Source organism: Lepisosteus oculatus, chromosome 12 (genome assembly GCF_040954835.1).
Source record: "Lepisosteus oculatus isolate fLepOcu1 chromosome 12, fLepOcu1.hap2, whole genome shotgun sequence".
Classification (NCBI taxonomy): Eukaryota; Metazoa; Chordata; class Actinopteri; order Semionotiformes; family Lepisosteidae; genus Lepisosteus; species Lepisosteus oculatus.
The window spans coordinates 11,606,544-11,630,246 of record NC_090707.1 but is presented as its reverse complement, the minus strand read 5'-3'; the positions used below and the strand labels follow the sequence as shown (position 1 = coordinate 11,630,246).

At 37.3% G+C, this 23,703-nt stretch overlaps 3 protein-coding genes across 6 annotated transcripts; 1 reads left to right on the top strand and 2 right to left on the bottom strand.

Annotated features, from left to right (window-relative positions):
• Window positions 1-226: 226 nt before the first annotated feature.
• Window positions 227-3,923, top strand: LOC102696859 (CD63 antigen-like). Of its 2 annotated transcripts, XM_015358697.2 has the most exons (8): window positions 227-259; window positions 998-1,107; window positions 1,289-1,477; window positions 1,736-1,810; window positions 2,021-2,116; window positions 2,785-2,922; window positions 3,084-3,167; window positions 3,807-3,923. In XM_015358697.2, the coding sequence occupies exons 2-8, from the start codon at window positions 1,021-1,023 to the stop codon at window positions 3,870-3,872; spliced, it is 735 nt and encodes a 244-aa protein (XP_015214183.1). In that variant the 5' UTR covers window positions 227-259; window positions 998-1,020; the 3' UTR covers window positions 3,873-3,923. The 2 variants fall into 2 exon arrangements, with proteins under 2 accessions (XP_015214183.1, XP_069052850.1); XM_069196749.1 differs by lacking the exon at window positions 1,289-1,477.
• Window positions 3,924-5,299: 1,376 nt separating this feature from the next.
• ccdc14 (coiled-coil domain containing 14) lies at window positions 5,300-13,070 on the bottom strand. Of its 3 annotated transcripts, XM_069196580.1 has the most exons (14): window positions 12,645-13,070; window positions 12,232-12,287; window positions 11,801-11,876; window positions 11,633-11,705; window positions 11,396-11,542; window positions 10,674-10,901; window positions 10,466-10,560; window positions 9,768-10,323; window positions 8,311-8,452; window positions 7,879-7,961; window positions 7,476-7,694; window positions 7,259-7,391; window positions 6,690-6,807; window positions 5,300-6,605 (listed from the first exon to the last, which is right to left on the bottom strand). In XM_069196580.1, exons 1-14 carry the CDS (start codon window positions 12,732-12,734, stop codon window positions 5,865-5,867), a joined length of 2,757 nt encoding a protein of 918 aa, XP_069052681.1. In that variant the 5' UTR covers window positions 12,735-13,070; the 3' UTR covers window positions 5,300-5,864. The 3 variants fall into 3 exon arrangements, with proteins under 3 accessions (XP_069052681.1, XP_069052680.1, XP_015214167.2); XM_069196579.1 differs by having other exon boundaries at window positions 5,300-6,807; XM_015358681.2 differs by having other exon boundaries at window positions 5,300-6,807; window positions 10,674-10,898.
• A 3,376-nt stretch (window positions 13,071-16,446) lies between these two features.
• LOC107078769 (ropporin-1-like) lies at window positions 16,447-23,041 on the bottom strand. Its single transcript, XM_015358689.2, has 6 exons — window positions 22,927-23,041; window positions 22,086-22,214; window positions 20,250-20,367; window positions 18,979-19,140; window positions 17,009-17,190; window positions 16,447-16,638 (listed from the first exon to the last, which is right to left on the bottom strand). The coding sequence occupies exons 2-6, from the start codon at window positions 22,199-22,201 to the stop codon at window positions 16,572-16,574; spliced, it is 645 nt and encodes a 214-aa protein (XP_015214175.1). The 5' UTR covers window positions 22,202-22,214; window positions 22,927-23,041; the 3' UTR covers window positions 16,447-16,571.
• Between the last annotated feature and the right edge of the window lie 662 nt (window positions 23,042-23,703).

Here is a 23,703-nt window from a genome sequence, read left to right as displayed (position 1 = left end):
TGTTGAAACAATGTTTTTCACCCCCAAAATAGTTGAACTTTGAATCATTAAACAGATAAGAATGTTTTATGAATTGTTCTTTTTGCCCATTTGCTGTAGATAGAGTTAATTAGCCTTACATGACTGTTATTGTTAACCTCTAGGTCACACCTTCTTTGAACTCCCCACAGGGCCCAACATATCTAAATACCCTGAGTGATAACAAGTTGATTTCTTTACCACAGCTGCAACACCGTGTTCTGCAAATTGCAGTTGCCAGGTATAGTTTTAGTACTTGCAAAAGCGTTTACAAGCCATAGCGTTTCTTGACGAGGGTAAAAAACAAAGTAGTGATGACACATTTTACAGAACATAGTTTACGAATGTCGCATGTTATTTCTTGGTGTTAATTGTTCCATCTGAAATGTAATCCCTAGAAAAGTCAATAAATAAGACGGACGATGGCAGAGAAACATCTTTAAAAATCGTCTTTTCAAATCTTATTTTTCCTGTACCTTGAATGAATCGTGTAAAGTTGTAGACCACGTTTATTTCCTAGTTAGGTAATAAAATGTATAGTCTTTCAATGTATTTGTTAAAAAATAAATCTCGGTTCTAAAGCATGGTCAATCATGGTAGTCAGTATAAGACACTTAAAAAATAAATCGCGCGGACGCATGAAGATGTTGCTTTTGTATCACTTTTTGTCAAAAAGATTTGCAAACGGGGTGTGCTTGCAAACGGCTATTTTGCACATTACGATATTTGTTAAAGCCAAAAATACGAACTGGAAATCGCCTTTTGAAACAAGGCCAATTAAAGCAGATTCGTATGTGTTCAGAAAAAATACCAGAAAGTTATTCTTGAAACTATATATGGTTATATGTACTGTATATGTTTTGGCAGTTTCGCTTCAGTTATACTGTACCTGTATATAAAGTAGAAGATCAAATGGGCATGTATTGACCATATACGTAGAATTGTTTTCACAACATAAAATACTTCGTGTTCCCTTTAGGTTAGTTAGCCCCACTGCCCGTCATGTCCGGGATATGTGCAAAAATATATAGGATGTCCAAACTGAAGTGGATAAAAATTTCACTTCTCTTTCTAAACTTCTTTTTCTGGGTAAGTAACATAACATTTCCAAAAGAAAAGTGTAATACCTTATGCAAAACATACCGTATATAAAATGTTTATCCCCGATTTGACTAATTCATTTTTGTTTGAGGTAAATAAAGATGTCATTTATTTATAATCACAAATTGCATTGTTAAATTAAATGAGCTGAACAATAATTTCCCTGTAGGTTGCAGGCCTAACCTTAATCTGTGCTGGTGCCTCAGTGGAGCTTAACCTCTATGATGTCTCTGTGGTGGTATCAGAAGTCACTTCTAATGTTGCTGTTGTTCTTATTATCGTTGGGATAATCATTTTTGTTCTGTCCCTTATTGGCTGTGTTTCAGTAATCAGGGAGAACAGTAAATTGATTAAAGTGGTATGTATTTTTTTTTACTATTATACATCTCTTTAACATACTTAATAGCTTCCTATTAGGTATGTTTTTAGCAAGCTGTAATAAATGATAAATCTTGTTTATCTTTTCACATTAAGGGGAAGGTATAATATTTTCAAGGAAAAAACAGTTCCTTTGAACAGCTGGAAAACCAAATAAGTGCAACGTATTACACAGTATAGGGACAAACAGCGTTTTTTTGTTTTAGCAGTTGTAATTGTTATGTTCTTTATCTTGCAGTTTTCCATTGTGTTGTTCATCATGTTTATTGTGGAAATAGGAGCTGGAGTGTCAGCGTATCTTTACAGGAAAGGAGTAGGTTGCCTTTTGTTCTTTCAAACCCACTCCCACAAAAGAGTGTTTTTTTTCTAATTAATAAAGCTATAAAACAACTTGGGATGCTAATCTCAGAACTCTTCATAAATATAAGAAAAGTATTTCTCCATCAGTTAAACATGCCACATGGTTTAAAGTCATTACAAATTAAGCATTCATACAGGGTTTTATTATAACTTTGTTCTGCAGATCCACAAAAGCATATTGGATGTTTACTTGAAGACTCTTCATAGTTACCCTACTGAACCTAATCTCAAGGTACCTGTGGATAGATTGCAGAAACAGGTGAGATTTTTCTGCAGTTTCATGTATCCATCCATCTACAGTACAAGTAGTTTCTAAAAGTACAGGGTGACAGGGCAAGTCGGAACCTAATCTGGCAAGCAACAGGAAACCCATGTGACAGGAAAGTCACATGGAGAGCATGCTTAGTCCACACACATACTGTAATAACCCAGGAACTGAACTCAGGGTACAGTATCCTGTAGATATGTTTTTTCAGAAATATTGAGTTTGACATTTTAAGATCTTACAATGTATTTTGTTTTTCTAGCCATTTTATATGCAATTATGAATACATTGACTGTGGGACATGCTGACATATTGGTTAGCGTTTAACTGAACTCTATGGTTAGTTGTGTACTGGGGTGCTGTCTGTGTGGAGTTCACATGTTCCCCCGTGTTTGCATGGGTTTTCTCTGGGTGCTTTGGTATTCTCCCACCTCGCAAAGATATGCTGGTGGGTTGACTAGGTATGATAAAATTACGGGCTAACATGAGGACCTGTCTGGAATAGCTCTGCTTCACTGCTGGTCCCAGTACAGTTGGAATAAGGGTGTGGTGAAGAGAAATAACAAATGAAAATATTGAGTAAAAAATGGATATTTGACGACTATGAAGCCTCAGTTCAGGAGTATAATTCTCATATGTTTTGTTTCTTCCACTTCCCTCAGTTTCACTGCTGCGGTGCTGTGATATATTCAGACTGGTTCAACACCACCCTGAGAAATGCTGTTCCAGACAGCTGCTGTATGAAAGAGACACCACACTGTGGGACCTCCATCAACGAGACAACTAATATTTATACACAGGCAAGCCTTTCTGTATTTAAAATTTTCTTCCTTTTTAAAAATTGCTGTTAACCTCAGTTGTCTGCTCCTGTAAATCTACCGATTCTCTGCTCGTTTAGAAATGAGGGAAGTTCCCAACCCAGGAACCAATTGCCAGGTGTGGTGCTGTTTGTTGTTCACAGGGATGCATTGATAAGATTGGATCATGGATTCATGAGCACAGCATCCTTATTGGAGGGATAGGAGTTGGCTTTGGTGTTGCACAGGTAATGAACATCTAGAAATAGATTCCTGGGTGACTGAATTCAGATGGTGAAATATATAACACCTATTGTTCTATTAAGGTCTACAAGTAGTGCTGTTTTTATAATTGGAATTGCTTCGCTCAAATACCTATATTGATCCATCCATCCATTTTCTAATGGCTTCATCCAATTCAGGGTCACAGGAGAGAGCCAGAGCATGCAATGAGCGTAAGACAGACTACACCCTGGATGGGACGCCAGTCCATCATGGGGTAGACACGCACAGACTCACATCAGGACCAATTTGATGATTAACCTACTGTACCAGAATGTCCTTAGCCTATGGGAGGTAACTGGAGCATCCTGCAGAGAACCCATGCAAGCAAGGGGAGAACATACAGTACAAACTCCACGCAGATAGCACCCCATGGCTCAGCACTCTGAGGCGGCAATGCTAAATACTATGCCCAGTACCTCCCCCTCAAATATTTATCTACCACTCAAATACACTATCAGTCTACATTGTTCAGTCACATTTGATGTAGATAAAATATGATGATAAAATGTGCTCCTCACCTACATGAAAACTTGTCTTTTAAAATGTATTTTGTTCAGTGCTTTCAGTGTTGTAAAACATTTTTCCTTTCTTTTTTATTTTAGGTTGCCGGAGTAGTTTTTTGTTTCCTCTTGGTGAAACATCTTGAAGCAGAATATGAAGTAATGTAATTGTGGATGACCTGTGAAGTATTACAATAAAAATGAATGTTAACATTTCTTTCAAACCTAAAAGGTTAAATGTTTGACATTGTTCATTTTGAAACACCTAGCAAAGAAATCCTAAAAATGAAATCCATGTGCCTGTCACTTGTAGTTCTTTGAAAATTGGATGCATTTCAATTATTCTACATACGGTTACATTCCTGGTTTAGACGAATTAATATTAACATTGATAACCCTCATTCATGTAGGAGGATGAATAAAGCATTCTTATTTCAAGGCATACTTTTGTGGCCAAAACGGGGAAAAAAGAAATCTGTGGAGGACATGACAGGTTGAGAAGATTTGCAGGAACACCCTGTTGTAATTTGTAGCATTTCTCGACTTCTGTATACCCTAGACATTTCCCATATTTTTTAACAGTAGCATGCAATTTGGTTTATTTATACACTTCTCTAACACTTTTGTAAGTGTCTTTGGTTAAGGCCCTATTGAAGTTGAACAAGTACATTTTCACATCCAATGGACCAAATACCAGACATCTGGCAACTAGTAGTTCACACCAAATTTGGAAATGTAGAGTTTCAGAAAACAGCAGGAAAACAAAGCTACTGAATTCTTATGTCAGAATTCTTGAAACAGCCAGTGAATTGTTTTGACAAAGAACTGAACCTGGCCATATTCAGTAAAAAATAATAAAAAGGGCAAGCCAGGCAAGACCTCTAGAAAAAAATCTGGTGATTTAATTTTCTCAGTCCCACAGTCCTAGACATTTGATTTTTCTTTCTAAGGGTTGTATATTAGAATGTTATTTCTTTAGAAACAGATCATAGTTATATTTTCTATAATGGATTCTGTACTGGACAAATTTTTTTCTGAATTTATAATGAAGATGAATCCCCTTACAAAAGTTGTAGGAAGAAGGTGAGAACATTTGCAAGTACTTAGAAATTCCATGGTGCACTTGGTAAAGCACACATAAGGATTAATACAAGTAGTGAAAGTGACAATGTTTAAGACAATTATGTACTTATGCTTTCTAAACAGCATGAAGATTAAGTTTTCAGATTCAGAGGCTGGAAAACACTTTTAATTGTAACCTCCCTTTTGAACCTACCATATGACAGATGATTTCTAAAATAAATGCAGTACTTCTGGATAACATGTTTGATAACCATGTTTGAAACATTTACATGAATGACAGGTGTCTGGTTAACAAAGCTTAAAGTATGCCCTGGCCTGTTGCTTTGCAAACTTGCCTTGTATTAAAGAAGGCATACAGACCAACCATGAAGAACTGAGGCTTGTATCCCAGCCATGTTTTTGGAACTTCACCTCAAAGCATGTTCTATTGTAATAGTAACAGCCAATGGCATATTTTATCCAGCTTAATGTGCCTCTGGGTTATGGTTTTGTGATAAATGATCTGAAGAACATTTAAAGCATTAACTTTTATTTCTTGAAGTTAAACAAAAATGAGTTATGTCGCAAGAGAGTTGCAGTAACTCAGGAAAAAATGTTTCTCACTTAATTCCTTTTAAGTGCTGAATTTTAAATGTCACTCTCTACCTTTTAACATTAAGAATAGGACTTCATTATAATTTGATTTTGCTTAATAAGGATTTCTGGCATACCTTGAAAGCTACAGAGTTCAGCACTGAACACTTTAAGTGTTCTTAATTAGTATTAAGTGAACTTAATTCACAGAGTTCCAGTTTGGCATTAGTTGTAATCTGACAATACTGGTGTCTGATTATTTCACCTGAAGCATCCCTTTCCAATTGAGATTACACAGGAAAAAAAATGTTAAAACAAGCTTTCCACTTTATTTTAATTATATTAAATATAAAATAATTTAAATTAATGATAGAGGACATTGTTTGAATTTGCATCAACATCAGAAAAAGTCTCATTTTGTGGTTTTAAAAACAGTTTTTTTGTACACATCAGATTTACACAACTACAAATAAAGAAAATGATGGTGATACACTAGTAACAGTTTCATCTCTTCAGGTCAGACTGGATTGTTTTCTGCAGGCTGGCTATACTGGCATCAAGCGCAGCAAGTCCATTCCTGAACTCCTGTTCATCCCGGGTGTTGAATGTGGAAACTGAACTCATACTCCCGTCTGAAGCAACAGATCTAATGTCAAATGATGAAAACGTGGAATTAAAAGTTGACGATCTTCTATTAAATACCTGTCCTCTGTTTTCATCACATGGAACAAAGTGCTGGAAATGATTACTATTACCACCTGCAACAGTGTCTGTTCTACCCAAAGGTCTTAGTAATGCTCCATCAGTGTCACTTGAAGGAGTATTTGAAGATTTTCCTGGACTTTGTAGGGAATCTCCCCTATATGACAATGGACCTTTTGAGATGTGCAGTTTTTCAAAGGCACAGTCTAGGTGTTTTGGCTTAACACATTGTACTATGTCATCACTAGGGTTTCTTTTAGAATCGTATGGTTTTTTGTTGCTGCTGCAGTGAGCAGAAGGCATTATTGGTGCATCACTTGAGTACTGCTGCTTCCTTACGGTCTCCTTGAGTGGAATATATGTGGTCTTGTCCAGCTCTGCTTCCCTGTTTGAACCTAAACTAAGACCATTCTCAGTTAAAGGAGTTGTCATACAAGCTTTCATCGGAGAAGAGTTTTCCTCTGGATTGCCAAAGCTGTCTCCAATCCTCCAAGTAGACAGTCCACCATTTTCTTTAGATTCACAAAAAGTAGGCATGCCTTCCTGAAGGAAACAATGTTGATTAGCTTCTAAAGTCTTAAGATACATGTTTATTGCGTTTGAGACAGAATCAGATGCAGAGCTTGCCTTTTGCTGATAATCATAACAATCTAAAAGAGTTTTAGTCAGATGTGTGCTGGTTTTAGGGACATTCTTTTCCAGATTAAGTTCCGATACAAGTCTGGCCATACGTCCTTGAAGACTTCTGTCAAAAGAAAACAACCATGAAACAGATAAGTGCAAATAAAAATACCTAAATGAAAAAGCCACACATTTACACAGCCCTTTTAAATAAACTGCAAATGTCATTAATTTGAACATAAAACTATTATGAATCTCATATTAGAAATCAAAATGAAATAATGCCACCTAGTGACCACATCAATGTCCTGCAAAAAGCAATACATGTAAAATATCAAACCTGGAAAATTCAAAATGGCTTTGAAAATCACATTTGCAACACATACATGATTCATGCATCATGCAAATCTTTAGAACTCATCATTGCATAATTTATCACTCAGACTGCAAAAACCCACAATCTTCTAAAATTGGATGGAAGTACAAGACAAAAAATACAAATACAAAAAGTACACACCATAAATCAGACTCTTTCAGAGCGTGCAATATCTTTACCATGCTAAAACTGCTCTCACCTGGTTAGTTCACGTAGTCTGCTGATTTCTGCATCTCGCTGCTGAAGACTTACAGCCAAGACATGGTTTTCCTTCTCTGATGCCTCTAACTTAAATTGAAAACTCTTCATCTGTGACAAGGCTTCATCTACATCTGAAGAAAAAAAACAGTGCCTGTTTTAACAGCTTTAGCAAAAAAAGACCAAAAGAAATAACACGTACTGTAAACGCAAATTACCCATTTTAACCCTGGCTGTGTCCACCTCACATGTTTGCCTCCTTTGTTGTAATTCTTTGTCTTTATCCTCGATGGTCTTCAGCAGTAGGCTTTTTTCCTGACGCTGGTCTTCAATTATTTGAACGAGTTCTTCATTTCTTTTCTGTAGTGCTTCAAAACCCTTCTGGGACTCCTGTAGTTTGCTCTGTAGTGCCATGTTCATAGACTGCAGAGAGATTACTGCATGGACCAGAAAAGAGAAATCTTGTTAGGTCACCACATCGAAGGAGGAATTCTTCCTTTGGAAAAGATGGACACCTTGATGGGATTAGCATTAAAAATCTAAAGCACCCTGTATATTGTTTTTTTGCAGTGTTAAATCCTATCAGATGGACATTTCGAGATTCAGAAAATTCAGACATACTCTCAAAATTGCAGTCAGAAGATCTTGATTCCTTTTCTGCTCTTTCACGCTCCTTCAGCTGTTGATTCACTATTCTCAGGCGCCTACAAGACGTGGAAAAACTGCATTAGTCAGTGCATCCCTCTGCTGCTTCAAAATGCTCTTCCTGTAACAGTGTTAACATTTAATTTGCATAAGCAAAACTGTACTTGTAGAAAAGATGTGCTACTTTAGTAAATTGTGTAAAAACAATCAAATTCAGATACTGGTACGTGGTTAGTAACATTACTCATTTTTTTTATAATTGCCTTTTACGTTTCCTCTCTCTGGTAGTTATAAAACAGTTTAAGAAAAGATCATGCATAGCATGGAAGCATTAGTTTCCATGTTGCAACTCTGACTCAAATAAATGCTAGAACTACAAAGATCTGTTTGAATATCTCTTCTTCTGACCTCCGCAGCTGTGCATTCTCACTTCTCAAGGGCTGCAGAGCCAGAGCGATTTCAGCCTGGATGTTTGTACTTCCAACCATGACAGGAAGCAAGGAGATGCTCTCTTCAACTTCACTTATTAGCCGAAGAACCTCCGAGTCATCTGGTAAAAAGGAACAGTAAAATGCCTAAGACACAAATTAGGTTTTGTGTTTTTAATCAATCTTCAACATTGTTAAACACAAAAGGAAAAAGATTCAGCTAGTAATTTAGTTCTTAAAGACTAAGGTGTTCATTATCACCACAAAGATGGAAGATGCAGGAAGAGTGGGAACAGTTAGAGAATAAACAGGCCCAGACCAAAATTACAATCCTGATATTCTGCTTTAATGTATTCACTACACCAGTTGTATTCTTGCATGGCTGCAGTATCTGCATATTTTGGTTTAATCTCTATTCTGAATGAGTTAGTCAAGCTAGTCATTACTTTAACTGCACCTATTTACACTTTTGCAAAGATTCTCAGGTCCTGCTAATTTAAAGAACTTGGTGGAATCTGATCCCCCAGGAGTGGAGATGTGCACCTGTGCACGACACTCCTGGAGTGCTCAAATCCAGTTACTCTTGAAGGTTACATATTTCTATGTTACACAGCTAAGCAGGTGATCTATTCAATGACAAGAACTCTGTTCATGAGGACTAAAGGGTACTATGAATTTACTCCTGAATGATCTGTAAATTGCTTAGCAAACCCATTAATTGATCATTAAATTGTTATATGTCTTTTAGAAATTGGTAACTGAATGCTAATCTATAAAATCTGTAACAGTTGGAAACTGATGTAAAATTAAAGGATGGTTGTATGATTAGAAATAATTAAGTTTTATACCCAGGACCCATTCAAAAGGAACCATACAGTATGAAGTAGTAGTTTAACCACTGTTTAACCATATAGTAGTAATTTAGCACAAGGGTTCCCAATTCTGTGCCTTGAGGTCCTGAATTTATCAGGCTTTGTAGATCAGTCCTCGTCAGGGAGGCCAACATATCTGCTGGATTTTGTTCAGAATTCATAGGGACATAACTGAACCTTTAATTGGTTTCAGAATAGGATTAGTTTGAACGATCAAAGAGATGCAAAAAGGGAAACGTTGATGATTTATCTACTTATTTTTCATATGCAAAATAACAATCCCAAATGATGGGAAAGGTAACAGAAAAAAAAACTTTTCTAATTAAACAGCTTGTCAGATTAATTAAGGCTTTGGAGAAGCCATAAATTGGTGCAGTTAAATCTTGACAGTTCAATCAGGGAAAGGATACAGACAACTTGATGTATTTCTAAGAGAACCACAGCTGGAAGCCCGAATTTAAAAAACAGAATTTTAGAGAGTAAAGATTTAGACATGAGAATCACTTAAATTACAATTTTAAAAGGTACTTCTGAAGGAACAATCACCGATTTTCTTTTCTTTTACCTTGATCGGCAACAAGGGCTTTTAGTTCTCCTAGAAGATACTTCACAGTCTTCACTTTTTTGGCTGTCTGTTCTGGACTCATCTTTTTTGTTCGACTTGACAGCTTCGGCTTCTCAAAGCTAGTCTGACAGCTGGTGTCCTTCACTGGAGTAATGTCTACACAGTCTAGTCCGTCTTCATCACTTGTGGTTCCTTCGCTGTCTTCTGATGTTTCCCTGGACAGAAGATTCTGCCCTTGATGTGGGGCTTGCGATGCTACATGTTGAGTACTGGGTTCTTGCTGCCGGTGCTCAAGGTGCATGTGGATCTGCCTCAGCAAGGCCTGATCCTTTAGTGACTCGTGCGGTGACTGCCCCACACCACCTGTTTCACTGTTGCACGGAGGCTGGGGTATGCTCTGTGCTACAGTCTCAGCGGGTGCAGTTAATGGCTGCACTAATAGAGGTAGACTGACAGGCTGCACTCTGGAAACTGCAGTGACAGGCCTCATTGGTTGGAGAAAGTGAGCGACCCCTCCTTGTGAAGTTACTTGACAATTCATATCATTGGACAGGTTCTACAAATCAAAAACATTTATCAAGTTACGACTAGATCTTGGAAAGCTGCGAGACAGGGTACTCAGAAAGTTAGATTCCCTCTCTTTATGTGTTAAAACATTAAGAAAGCGAGTAAAGTATAACATTTCTTGGAATACTTACAGTTTGAATGTAAAACGGATTACCAGAATGAGGAGGGGACAAAGTAGGAGTGGAGGTAGTCAAGCGACTGTTAAATACTGTTGCAGTCTGTGGTCCTAGAAAACAAAAAAGAGTAGAAAACAATTACACCTTTTAAAACTGCTCAAACGTGGGAAAAAAGGACAACAGAATAGGAAATAAATCTGGTCAGCTGTGTCTGACTCCACACCTTTGTGCGCCGGTTGAGTGGGGATCGGGTTTCCTGGCACGGGGCAGCTGAGCAGAGACATTTGTGTTTGGACGTCTTCAGACAGACCTAGCTGAGCCTCGAGTGAACCCTGGGCAATTGGGACCAGCACAGGCTGAGCAACAGGTGCTTGCACTGCATTATTACAGATGCTTAGACATCTATTATCTTCTAATCCAGGGTATAAAGAGGACTTCACCACAGGAGCTGTGGAAAAAAAAATGTCCAGGTGAGGAATTCTAAAATGAACACTGTCATGCAACGCAATAATGCAAGACAAAAAGGCAAAGAAAAGGCTGCTGCAATAATTTGTAAAACACCAAAATAAAATGACATGGACACTATACTGTAAAAAGGCACCATGCTTCGGATACGACATACTATAAAACTGTACTGTAAAAATTCCAGGGTGTTTCTTGAAAATAGTAGTAATCTATTCTGTTACCCTGGCATTCCTGGTCAAATCTCCCATTGTCCTTTACCAATCATGGCCTCCTAATAATCCCCATTCATGAACTGGCTTAATTACTCTGTTCGCCTCCCCATTGATAGCTGGTGTGATGAGCATTCTGGCACACTATGGCTGCCATCACATCATCCAGGTGGATGTTGCATACTGGTGGTGGTGGAGAGGAGTCCCCATTACCTGTAAAGTGCTTGGAGTGGAAGTGTAAGCAATTATTATTATTATTTTCATTATCTACCTGCTGCTGCTGCTTTCTGCACTTGAGGGATTGGCACAGTCCTTCTCTGCTGCTTTCTTTTCCCATTCACTCCCTTCCCAAACGTTACTTTTGACTGGGGTTTTGAAGCAGCTGCTCTTCCTGGCTTTGAGTTTGCAGGCTTAACATCTGGAATTTATACAAATGTATGGGATTACCAAAGCTATATTGAAAAAAATAATATTTAAAAAAACTTAAAAACCATGAAGACACTCCTACCTGCTTTTTCCTTTTGAAGAATACCTTGTAATAATGCAGCACACCGATCTAAGCCCTTATGTATGGTCGTAACCTTGAATGGGAGATATTTTAAGATTTTATTTTGCACAAAATTGACACCGTCTTCTCAGATGAAATGGACACCTGCACTGTTAGAATAAGTATTACCTGATCTTCAGAGTCTGTGGAATAAAGTGAATAACCAGAATCGACAGAAACTTCTGATTCACGTCTTCCAGGCACTCTGAAAAGCACCACACATGGACATGTATTTAATATTGGCTCTGGGCAGAAGATTTGATGGCCAGTGGCTTTAGGCATTATTTCTGTTGTCGACTATATAAAATTGGTACAGAATACAAAATGTTCTTGAGAGTAAATGTGCATGCATTCTATGGACTATTGCTACTATCTACTTTAAATATATGAACATAAGAATAATCAAGACTGATCAATTATAATGATCTCAGTCCTCTTTTAAGTCAGTGGGAAGCAGAAAGAGTTCCTCTTCAGTCAAAATTTTATCAACTTTAAATATTGTTTTCACAGTTTACAATTAACAGTGCGGTTAAAACACCAGTCAAAAAAGATCTGCTTACCTCCTTTTCCCCACTGGCCCCTTCACAGAGCCAGCCAGCCTCCCTGAAGAGATTACCTGGCAGTAAAACAGCAACAGCCATGAGAGCAAGCTTTTCCCATTTTAGTGATCAGCCCACCATTTACTAGGTAATACAAAACAACCTTTTCTGTGAGATTTTGCAGAACAAAATCCTTGTTACGGATACGAGTAAACAAAACATGAGAAGGCGCTCATTTACAAACATCGTAAGAATTAACGAATTGGCGCGTCTCTCTAAATTAAAGTTGGAACCGAGATTTACGTATTCCATTTAGGGGAAAAGCAATTTTGTACAAGAACACTTAAAACGTATTTACAGTCAGATAATAGCTTAACGAAGTTAAATTTCACACCTAGGTGAGAAAGTTTTAACGTCACAGGACTGACCCTTACCTTGTGAGGTTTATTAAGCCCTTGTCTTGCCATTTCAGGACACCAGCATCCTCGCCTTAATCGTAATTGAAGACTTCTTCTTGTTCTCATTAAGTGTAAAACTATACGTTAATTATCACTGGAGTTGACTCGACTATTTGTTAATCTTCGTATGTCAAACAATAGAAATTCAAACATCGCCACCACAACACATTAAAAAACACCCTTTAGCTTCGCATTTCTGTAACCTGTTGAACCATAGTTCCACATGTAGTAGACTTAACCAGAGACACAGCTTTACACTGAACTATATGTAAGAAACGGGGGCATGGAACCTAAAGTCTTAAGTTAATTGTAGTTCTTTACCCGTAACGTTTTCAAAACGGAAGCGCTGGTGAGTCTTCTAAACCAATTAAAACTAAGCAGTGTCACTCAGTGTCTCACGTCATTGGTTAAAAATACAGAGGCCTGCCTACACTCTCAAGGCCACACTAGCTGTGGGATTGAAGAAACTCTGTATCCGTCAAGACACCATGCCCGCCTCTTTCAACGGATTGGCGCTGAAAGACCGAGTTTTTAGGTTTGATTGGTTAGATGATCTCCAGAGGTTATGGCTCTCTGGAAGTAACGTAAGTAAATGGCTGTTATGGTGCCGTGGGTTGTGCCTTGGTGGGGCGTAGCTTGAAGTTTGGGGTGGTTGTGACCCTACTCTAACCCGCAGAGTAGGAGGTAACCATGGAGACTGATTGTCGTTACGCTTGTATCGGAAGAGGGTCCCGCTGTTTTGTTTAGAATACCCGCGATTAAAAAGACTGATTTGATTTATTAGGAATACGTATAGAAAATAATGTTTATTTTTAATCTCTAAAATAAAATACACCATAACGTCCATAACTTGAACGACATTCAATTCACACGATAAATGTGGTGGTGCTGTTTCTTTTGTTGCTGTATAATCACACGTTACTTGTGGCCATTTTACAATAGATTTACTGTATAACATTTACAGATTTTAATTTTTTTTTACAAATAAATGTATTACAGGCATGGTGACATGTATGAGTTAGAGCTTTACTTTTTTGGAAAAAAAAACTGTATATCGGGAAATAATGTAATGAATACATCGCAGTTTATTAATTAAAAACTGATTATATTGAATTCGGTTTTAACTCCTGTCGAGAAGGTGACAGGGACCACTCCCTTTTGCTTCTGTGTCGTGATTTTGTTTTCTCGTTCCATTAGGTTATTCGTTGTTCAGTCTGTGTCTGCCATTAAACAAGTACAGTACAGTTAGTACAGGTATCCTGGCGCTTTCCTGGGAGAGCAGTACACTGTGATTGCCTACCATATTATACAGTCCTTAATGCATAATTCCCCCACCCTAAACTCAAACCACAGAGTCAGTATCACGTTACCTTTATCGATGTACTGCTGTCAATGGCTGCTGACAAAACGGCAGTGAAACACGGATGAAAATATTTCTGTACGAAAGATATCAATGTAAAACCAAGTTTCGAGTGTCTCTGAACACTGCGACGCCGTCATTAACTAATAATTAAAAACTGGAACTGAATGCTAACCTCCTAATTTGTGCGGCCATTTAATTTCAATGTACTGTGTTCATAATGTAATTAAATGATCTCAAACATGTGATTTGGATTCTTACCACAAATCAAAGTTTTATTTTTCAGGACTTTATATTATTTTAGCTTTAAAACAGCAATAATGGATTTTAATCAATATTTGTATTAATTCAGGTGGGTAGCTGCGTCAGCATGCGTAGGCTGCAAAGGAACAAGTAATAGGTTTATTCCATGCTGAAAAAAAAGAAGAAAGAGAACACAACGTTTCGGCGTGGACCTGAAAAAGGCTCCACGCCGAAACGTTGTGTTCTGTTTCTTCTTTTTTTCAGCATGGAATAAACCTATTACTTGTTCCAACATTTGACAATGATAGGAATTAAATTCACCTTGAGGACAATATGAAGGACTACGCAATAAACGTTATGACATAGGACTATGAAAACCTTAATACATTGAAATAATATATTCTTACTTAAATTAAGAATTAATATTTTCATGGCAAGTAAGAAACGAGAGTTTTAGAATGTAATCGCTTTTTATCTTGGATCACAGCCATCAGAATGTTGTACTGTGATGGGTTTTACAGTAGCTCTCTCTGGTGGTCAGACGTCTTACAACACTTAAAAATTAAAGGCTGGACAGAGCAACTTGTATAGGCTAATTTACCATTTTATTAGCAACTGTTTTTTACATTTTATTTTAATCAGATATTCTTTTTCCTTTAAGGATTTGATTGATAGATTTAGAGAAGAGCTGCCAGATACATCTTTGGGCATAAAGGGAATGTCCTACACTGACACTAGAGAAGATTATTTGGGTGTCAGATTCAAGCATCGTAGAAGGCATGGACAAAGTAAATCCTATGTATTTGAAATATTTTTTATGTTCTATACCCTTAGTTTAGCTGACTAATGCATCTCCCAGTTGTTTGCATTTTAATGCATTTAAAGGTGTAATTTGATTAAAGAAGATAAAGAAACTTGCAAGGATTTGAACCCACAACTTTTCAATTATGAGTCTAGATATCTCATTACTCCACACTGCTGTCTCAAAACAGTGTTCTAGAATGTATTAAATGGTAAGTAGTGGTCCAACCATTTGTGCAATGTGTTAATACTAACATAAAGAGAATAAAATGGTAACAATCCTACAAAAAAGAAACTTTAGTTATGTGATACCGTAGTTTTGATTTATGGACCATAAAGACATCTTCAATTAAATACAATATAATAAATTTCAGTCCCTGGATTTCAGCTTTCACTTTTATACAACTTTGGACCAGAAAGCATGTTTTGATTGGTTCTTTGTCTGCCATATTGATCTCCTATAAATTACCACAAATGTCCCATTTTTCAATTTAAAGTACAGTTAGGTGAGATAGTGAGATTAATTTCCTTAAGAAAATAGGATTAAAAGATGAATGAAGTGAACTGACAGTGGAACTTCATAAGTTCTGTATATTGGGTGTGGCACACCTGGGGACAGATATCTTTTATAGATGGTAAACAGACACACAACAACATTGTTTATTTTTACAATGCAAGGAATCAAAAACTCAAAGAAAATCCTAGCTCTTGTGTGAGATCTAAACTTCTTCAATGCCCCTTTGTATAAATTACAGTTGGATAACTGAGTATTTCTTTCAAAATTCTTCTCCAAAATGTTGCAATTCTCCACAGGCCAGCCCACCAGACTGTAGAATGGTGGCTGCTCTGTACCTGTCACCCTCCGCTCAGTGCATCTTGGAGGGTGTGCTCTCCTCCTGGACAGGAGAGATGGATGGACAACACCAAACCTCTGTTTCCTGGTTTCTAAATGTTATCTGACCAATTGCCTTCCATTAGTTTATTAGGTGACAAAGGACTTTAGGTCATTCCCCATTGCCTTCTAGGGATTAATCTGTTATAGTTCAAAACTAAATACGTAGTTCACACAGTGTTAGTACTGTGTAATACTAGGTATAGTTTGACAGACATAAACTGTCAGCATATAAAGAATTAACAGTTTAGCAATACTGTAACAGCTTCAATACAGAAAACAAAGCAAAGGTAGATTAATCTTATTTAGCAATTAGCACATTACTGTCAAGCATAGCCTTAAAGTGCTGGCATCTTAAGAAATCTTCATTGGTAGACAAGAAGCAACCCAAGTGCTATCAAATAAAAAAACCCCGAGAAATACACTTTCCACATAAAGAACTCCCAGTAGTCTCCCATGCTGATACATTTCTTTTGTACACATTCCTTTTTTGATGCATTTATTGGAATACAGAGAGCCTGCCTGTGTTTATCAATGCAGTATGGCACGAGACAGAACAGCATCTCCTTTGGATTCATGGAGCTTCCACAGGAGAACAGCAGGGAAGTTATCCTAGACGGAGTTTCCGATTGTTCATGAAATCAGACACTTTGACCACTCCCTCTGAGGACACACTGTGTGAAGCAGAAAACTGATTTGGAGAATATGCTAATACAGTAGAAATAGCACCATAATACAACACAAGTTAAAGCATTAAAACATAAACAGAAAAAATATAAAAAACATTGTCTTGTTATCTTTTAAATTGTTTTACAAAAATAATTTTAACAATTAACAATTGTTAAACAATACCAATTCATTTTAATATATACATATCTAGACATAATATTTTTGTAGTGTTAACCTAGTAACATGTTCTAAAATGCTTTAACATGAACACTTTTCTTCCAAAACTGTAAGGAGGCTGCAGGATGTAACTCTGAGATGTTTAGCTGGATAAAATATTAGTAATGTGTGTTTTAATTACAGAATGTGTTTACTTACACTTGAGTCTCCAGATGTTTTAACACTTGATTAACCTGGTCTTGAGAAACCTCTCTATCAACATCTGCTAAGTAGGTATAAAGAAACTTGAACATGTCATAGGGAACACAGGCGTCTGGGGGAGTAGAGTTAGGGTCTGAGTTCAATATGTAACAGGCGTGAATCATTGCATTTTTTATAGTCTGTTGAGAAAGCAAAAAAATAGTTGTCACTAAATGAAGTATTTTTTTTTCCTAATGGTTTTGTTATATAACATTGAGAAACAGCTCATTTATATAAAATCTGAGATATTTTAGAGCACACTATAGAGTAGTTTTTTTTCTGCTTATATTCTTGTAGCTGGATTTAGTATACATTTTTTATCAGTGTACATGTATTTCCCATAGAACAATGAAGGCAGGGCACTACATTAGTATTTCATCTAAAATACTGTGCAGCCTGTGACCATACATACTGTAATAGGTACAGGTAAAGGCGATGCTACTCATCGAGCCACATCCTTCTTTCATCACACTTATCCTGGCTTCCGTAGTGTTTAAGAGACTAGAGAGCACCTTGGTCAAGGATATACAGTAACAGCAGTGTCTGTAGCAGGCACAACCTAACAGGCCAGCAGCTTATCCAATACGCTCTGTCGCTCTCTAGGTGGGGTATGACTGAACAAAAACATTTGCATCCACCGTTAAGAGGAGTGAAACTGTGAATTTTGGGGTAATTTTTGATTAAATATAACATTGCTGTTATGCTTATGGTATGGAATTAATCAATTATCATACATTTTATCTGGTATATTGTCCTGCTGTCACGATTATAGTCCCCCCTCCTTAAGGGTGCTCCAGCCCTTTCACTTAGACTTTATTCTCTGCACCTGTTTCCCATTCCCAGCCCACCTTAAAAGCCAGGCACTGACGCTCATCGGGGCTCTGCTCTGATTTCCATATCGTACGAGTCCGGGACCTGGAAGCGCCTGGTCCCGTTAAGGTTTTAACCTCTGTTCCCGTTCCCCGTCCGCCGGTTCCGACCCGGCCTTCGTGGTTTTTAACTTGTTCTGATGGATCTTCTGGTTTTGGACTTTCTCGTGTGTTTTTGGATATTCCCTAGGACTTCTCTTTTGGATTGTTCGCCTCGGCCACACCTCCCCCGTGCACCAGCGCACCTTGGACACGCCCCCCTGTCTTCTGCCCCGTATTCCTTCATGACGTTTCCCTAGTGTTTCCCCACTCCGTCGGACTGTCGTCCGCATAGGGTCCGGAAAGAACTGTTCGTTACACCTGCATCATGTTCTTGGAAATTAAGGTAACTATATGTGAAGAAAGCAGTGAGTGGAATTGGCTGGTATACAGTATTAAAAAGACTGTCAGGAAAAAGATGCATTTCTACATTGTACAAACATTGTAAAACTGTAAAAAAAAAGGAAGAGAAATGTAACGAAACAGTTCTTTCAGACCCTAGGCGGACGACACGATCCAGGGAAAAGATCATGCAGGATACGGGGATGAAAACAGGGGGCGTGTCCTTGGTACGCTGGTGTTCGGGGGAGGTGTGGCCGAGGCAAACAATCCGGGAGAAAATCCAAAGGGGAATCCAAACAAAAGCAAAAGTCCAAAACCGGGGGGTCCATCCAAGACAAACAAGATAAAAACTGGAACCGGGTCGGAACCGGCGGGGGGAACGGGAACAGGAACAGAGAATAAAACCTTAACGGGACCAGGCAATTCCAGGTCCCGGACTCGCGCGATACGGAGATCAAATGCAGAACGCCGAATAAAGTGAGCGTCTGGCTTATAAGGAGAACTGAAAGGGGGTTAGAACGCGGAGCAGGAACGGGCGATGTGTGGAAAACAAGGAAGGGCTGGAGCATCCTTAAGAGGAGGGGTCTACGAACGTGACAGAAATAGGTTTTCTATTGGTAGTTTTTGTCAGAGGTTGAATCAATGTCTGTTTATTTTTCTTGACAAAACTTGACTTACCCCTCCAAGATAACTGCACCCGAGAGCTAAAAATTTCATCCACTCAAGTTCCTCATCAAAGTGCCCCACGACAATAATATGTTTTAAAAGGTCAACCGGAAGACCAAATTCATTCCATTTGAGCTCAACTTCTTCTTGGTGCACTGTCTCTCTCTCTCCAAACTTCAAAGGTATGGAAAGGGGAAAAAAAAACATAATAAAACCATGAATTTTAAAACATATTCTTGTTTATTTCCTATGATAATTTGATATATTTCTGATATACTGTATAGACATTTTGATCATTTGAGTCCAGTCAGTTATGCTAAAAGTTTCACAGCACGAACTGGAATTGCAATTTCAGTCAAAGTTTTCATTTTGAAACGTAAACTAATTAAACTTAATTTTCCCAGTTATGCAGGGTTTTATTTTAAGTATAGGGATGCACCCAACATACATATTGATGACATTTGACACCAAACTAGTTTCCTGAACATTATGAAGTGGATGTTTTATACTATATACAGCGTGGTGACAAAGTGAAATTAACAAGAAAAGGCTAAGCTACTCAATTAAGGGGTATTAATCAGGTTGTCAAGGAGAAGTGTTATTTACAGATATTGCCATCGTTTATTGAGATAATGATGAAATTTGACAATTTGTTTCAGAGGTGCTGATTTTTACGACGATACAATACTCTTTTTGTTCCCCTGGATGAGATGAGTTATTTATGATGCTGGCACTGATAATGGGGTACCCCCTGTACAGCAATACACTCTCATTATGATTGTCTCACTGAGAAAGTTCTGATTAAGGCAGATATTGTAACCAAAGAGGAAAAAACAATGGTATCAATTATTTTAACATTCTAAGTATTGATTAATTATTGCTGGCATGAAGCAAATAAAGGATCTTTTTTTATTAAATTTCATACAGTATTTTAATTTTAATGTATTGCATTGTGAATGTCAGTGGAATAATAATGAAAATGTGTACAATGAAAAATCTGGTGTTGTTTACATCAGCTGTTGTGGGTGTCTGAAACAAGATGGTTCCCTGGGCACTTTCAGCAAAACACTAGATAAAATCTTCAGATTAATAAACTACTAGCAATCAGAACTGAGCAAGCATGGATGCCTCCTTTTCATTGTATCCTTTCTGATATTATCTTCTAATTTATTTGGTATTTATTAATTCAGAAACACCAGCTGGATAATTATAAGGAGCAGTGTGTAGTAGTGGGTCTGTTAGGTAAAACCATTAAACAGAAAACCCCACCCCATCCCCACCACCTCTGTGTGTAGGGCCTTTAGAAGCTCTGGTGTGAGATCCATTTGACTTGCTGCAGCATTCTGATCAGATCTTGCTCTCACAGGAAGGGGCTGACCATTAGCTAAAGCAGTGAAATATCTGCACAGTTAGAAAATAGATGATAAATAAAACAGGACTGGAAAAACAGTTTGATTACAATTGCAGAAAGTGACACAACCACTGTTTTTTAACAGACTAAAACAGATCAATACAACATCAATCAGATCAGGTAAACCTTTTTTAGTCTTGAACAGATTAGGGGGAGACCTCATACAAGTGTTAAAAATCCTCATGGCCATAGATAAAGTCAATCCACCTGTCATCCTCAGAATTAACAGTTAAACATGACCAGAGGACACATGTAGAAACTGCACTGCAACATATTTAAAACAGAACAGTAGACACTTATATACGCATTTTGTGGGAGTGTGGAACAAGCTACTCAGCCATGTTGTTGAAGGCCAAACCCTTGGCTTCGTTCATGAAATGGCTGGGTCATTGGATCAATTAGCTACTAACCACCAAACAGGCTAGATAGGCTTAATGGCCAGCTCTAGTTTGTACCTTTTATTATATCCAATAAGGATTTTTTAAGTACAATTAAAGGATCAACTGTGATGTACTGTATGTACATAATTTGCTAATGATGATGGATCCACTGCAAGGCTGTTCTTCCATTGAACACATTTTGCACATTTATCTTTTTAACATAAATTTGTTTAAATGGAACAACTATTTTCAGCCTCCTCTAAGACTTCTCTAAGGGAGGATGTCTATTTTCAGTAATGTGGTACTTGCCATAAAGTGGAGCAATTCTGGCAGGAGAAATTCTGTCATACTTGCATGTAGCCTGATAGAAACTAGCCCTAACACTACTTCAGTCATGTAGTTATAAGGGGAAGTTAAAATGAACATACTGTATGCTTATAATGTCTGTTAAAAGACATCAAATCTTTAGTTCACTTTTTTGTGGAAATGATATACTGTACAGCTTATGGAAAGTACTAATTTCAGTTCAGCAATTGCCTAAAGCGTAGTACATGGCCTTCAAAATATAAATATTATGTCCTGAGCATGAACCAAATACTGTAATTCCACTACTGAAATTAGAAAATTAACTTTGAGGGAACCATGACTATTTGCTGGGCCAAATCTCAGCACTGCTGCTACCAGGTTTTCTGTTATTAATGTTGCATCTTCTCTCAACTAATCAGTAGTGTCAGTTCCTCTCTTTGTTTTCCTTTTCATTTGATTAAATATCCCCTACATAAAGCAGCAACTGTGTAAATATATTTTTTTCTTCTCACACAGCTATTTGATAAACTGATCATAAGAGCACGTTCACTGTGCCATTAATGAAATCAGGTTTATCCCAGAAGAGGAGATTTCAGAAACACATAAACATCATTAGTGAAACATTATTCTATTTAATCTGCCATTTTTAAGATAAGACTGGGTATAATCTCACACAACAGTTAATAAAAGTTATATATTCTTGGTTCCTAAGTACTGTGTTTACAATAATATAATTTAAATGTAAAAGTCTAATAAGCATACTACAAAGGAAAAACACCTCTCTATAAAGCAGATATGCTCCTCTTGGAGTAAGTTAATAAAACCTAATGCTTGTACAGCTATGGAGTATTTTTTGAGAGAAAAATATTGAAGAAACACTTAAGCTATCACTGCTACCTACTGTAAGTTGCAGGCTTTTCATTAGACCTATGAGATCCCCACTTCACAAGAGGAGAATCTATACTGCAATATTTGATTCCAAGCTGTTTTGAGTGCAGTATTTCAATAATGGAAGAACTTACATAGAAGACCACTCTAGCAGATCGGCTGGCTGTGTTCTGATAGCAGCTTTAGTAAACTGCTTCAGAATGTCTGGTAGCTCTGGTGGGATGATGACTTGCTTTCCAGAAAGAGGCATTTCAGTGCCCAATCTTAAAAGATCAAGATGAAATGCATATTCATCAGAAGAAAACCAACGTAACAAAAACAGATGCTAAGAGTCTAAAATTGCTACAAACAGTGGAAGGTGTCAGACCAGCCTTTTCAAGGCAATACAAAGTACATAATCGCGAAATCAAAACTATCAATCTTTCACCAAGAAACATTTTTTTAATTAATGAATTGCCATGCATTTCAGAACAAACCAGAAATAGTCAAATTAATATACGTGTTCCAATATCTCTTTCTGCATCTCGTTCCTTTTCACTTAATATATAGAAAATGCGCCAATACAAATAATAATGTATTTTATACAGACTACACTGTACATAAAACTATCACAGCGCGATTTCTTAATCAGGTCTATAGACATCTCATTAAATGAACTGCGTGTCTTGTTCTTTTCAAACCTGTTTTTCTGTCCGTTTTCTAAACAGTAAGTGCAGCACGGACTGGGCTACGTTTTCATCATTCCGATTACAGTGTGTTTAGTGCTCTAAAGACATTTTTCAGTTTAAAAAATCAAAACATCGCCTTTTATCGTGAATCCCCACAAGTTTACCGGTATGTACAGGCGACAGAGTCTATCATATGAATAAGTCCTTAAATCGATGCAGACCACCTTCACCATAAAAAAGTACTTAAATAATGCATTTAGAGTATATCAGTCTGTAAAAGTTAGAATAAATACAATCGTCTCCAGACCTCTAGACCTTGACTTTTCTGAACAATGCCCAGTCGCTCTAGTTGATAGTGTCGTCAAAAATTAGAAACTTGAGAAGAGTGTTCAGGTGTGCAGCTGTCAGATGATTTGACCTGATGTTTAACAAGGATATTTTATTCGGTACTGTGTGTATTGTGATGTAGCTGTGACGAGATGGGAGACAGGATTTCTTAAGTAAGCTGTGAATACTGTACATACCGTACCGTTTCATCATGGCAAAGTAATTTAAAACATTATTTTACATTGTAACGTTCCTAATTATTCCATTCTTATTTCCGCGTTAATCGGTAGCAACGCACTATTCTCCAGAAAAACGGAAAACCGCCTTTTCTACTATAAGAGAATTGTAGACTATCTAGGCTTCAAGAGGGTGACGTCACCTTCTGCAATAGGTTCAGTTCTACGGAGCCTTTCTAGGATAACATGAATCTGTTGGCTAACAAGCTCTTTGCTACTCCTTTTCCTTTTGTTACAAACCAAACGGACAGAAGTTCTCTTTTCTCTTACAAATAGTATTCAAAGTATAGCTTTAAAAATAATATGAATTGGTAGAGACCAAACATAATTAACTGTGTACGATATGACCGTTCCAAAAATGTAATATTGTTAATGTCTAAGTCTACAACACCAATGAAAGCCTTTTTTCAAAAGCGTTACTATTCTTTTAATAAATTTGGTGTTTCTATGTGTAATGTGTTTGCTTATAAAGAATGTTTCCAAATTATATATTTTTATCAACTTTTTATGGCAGGGAGCCG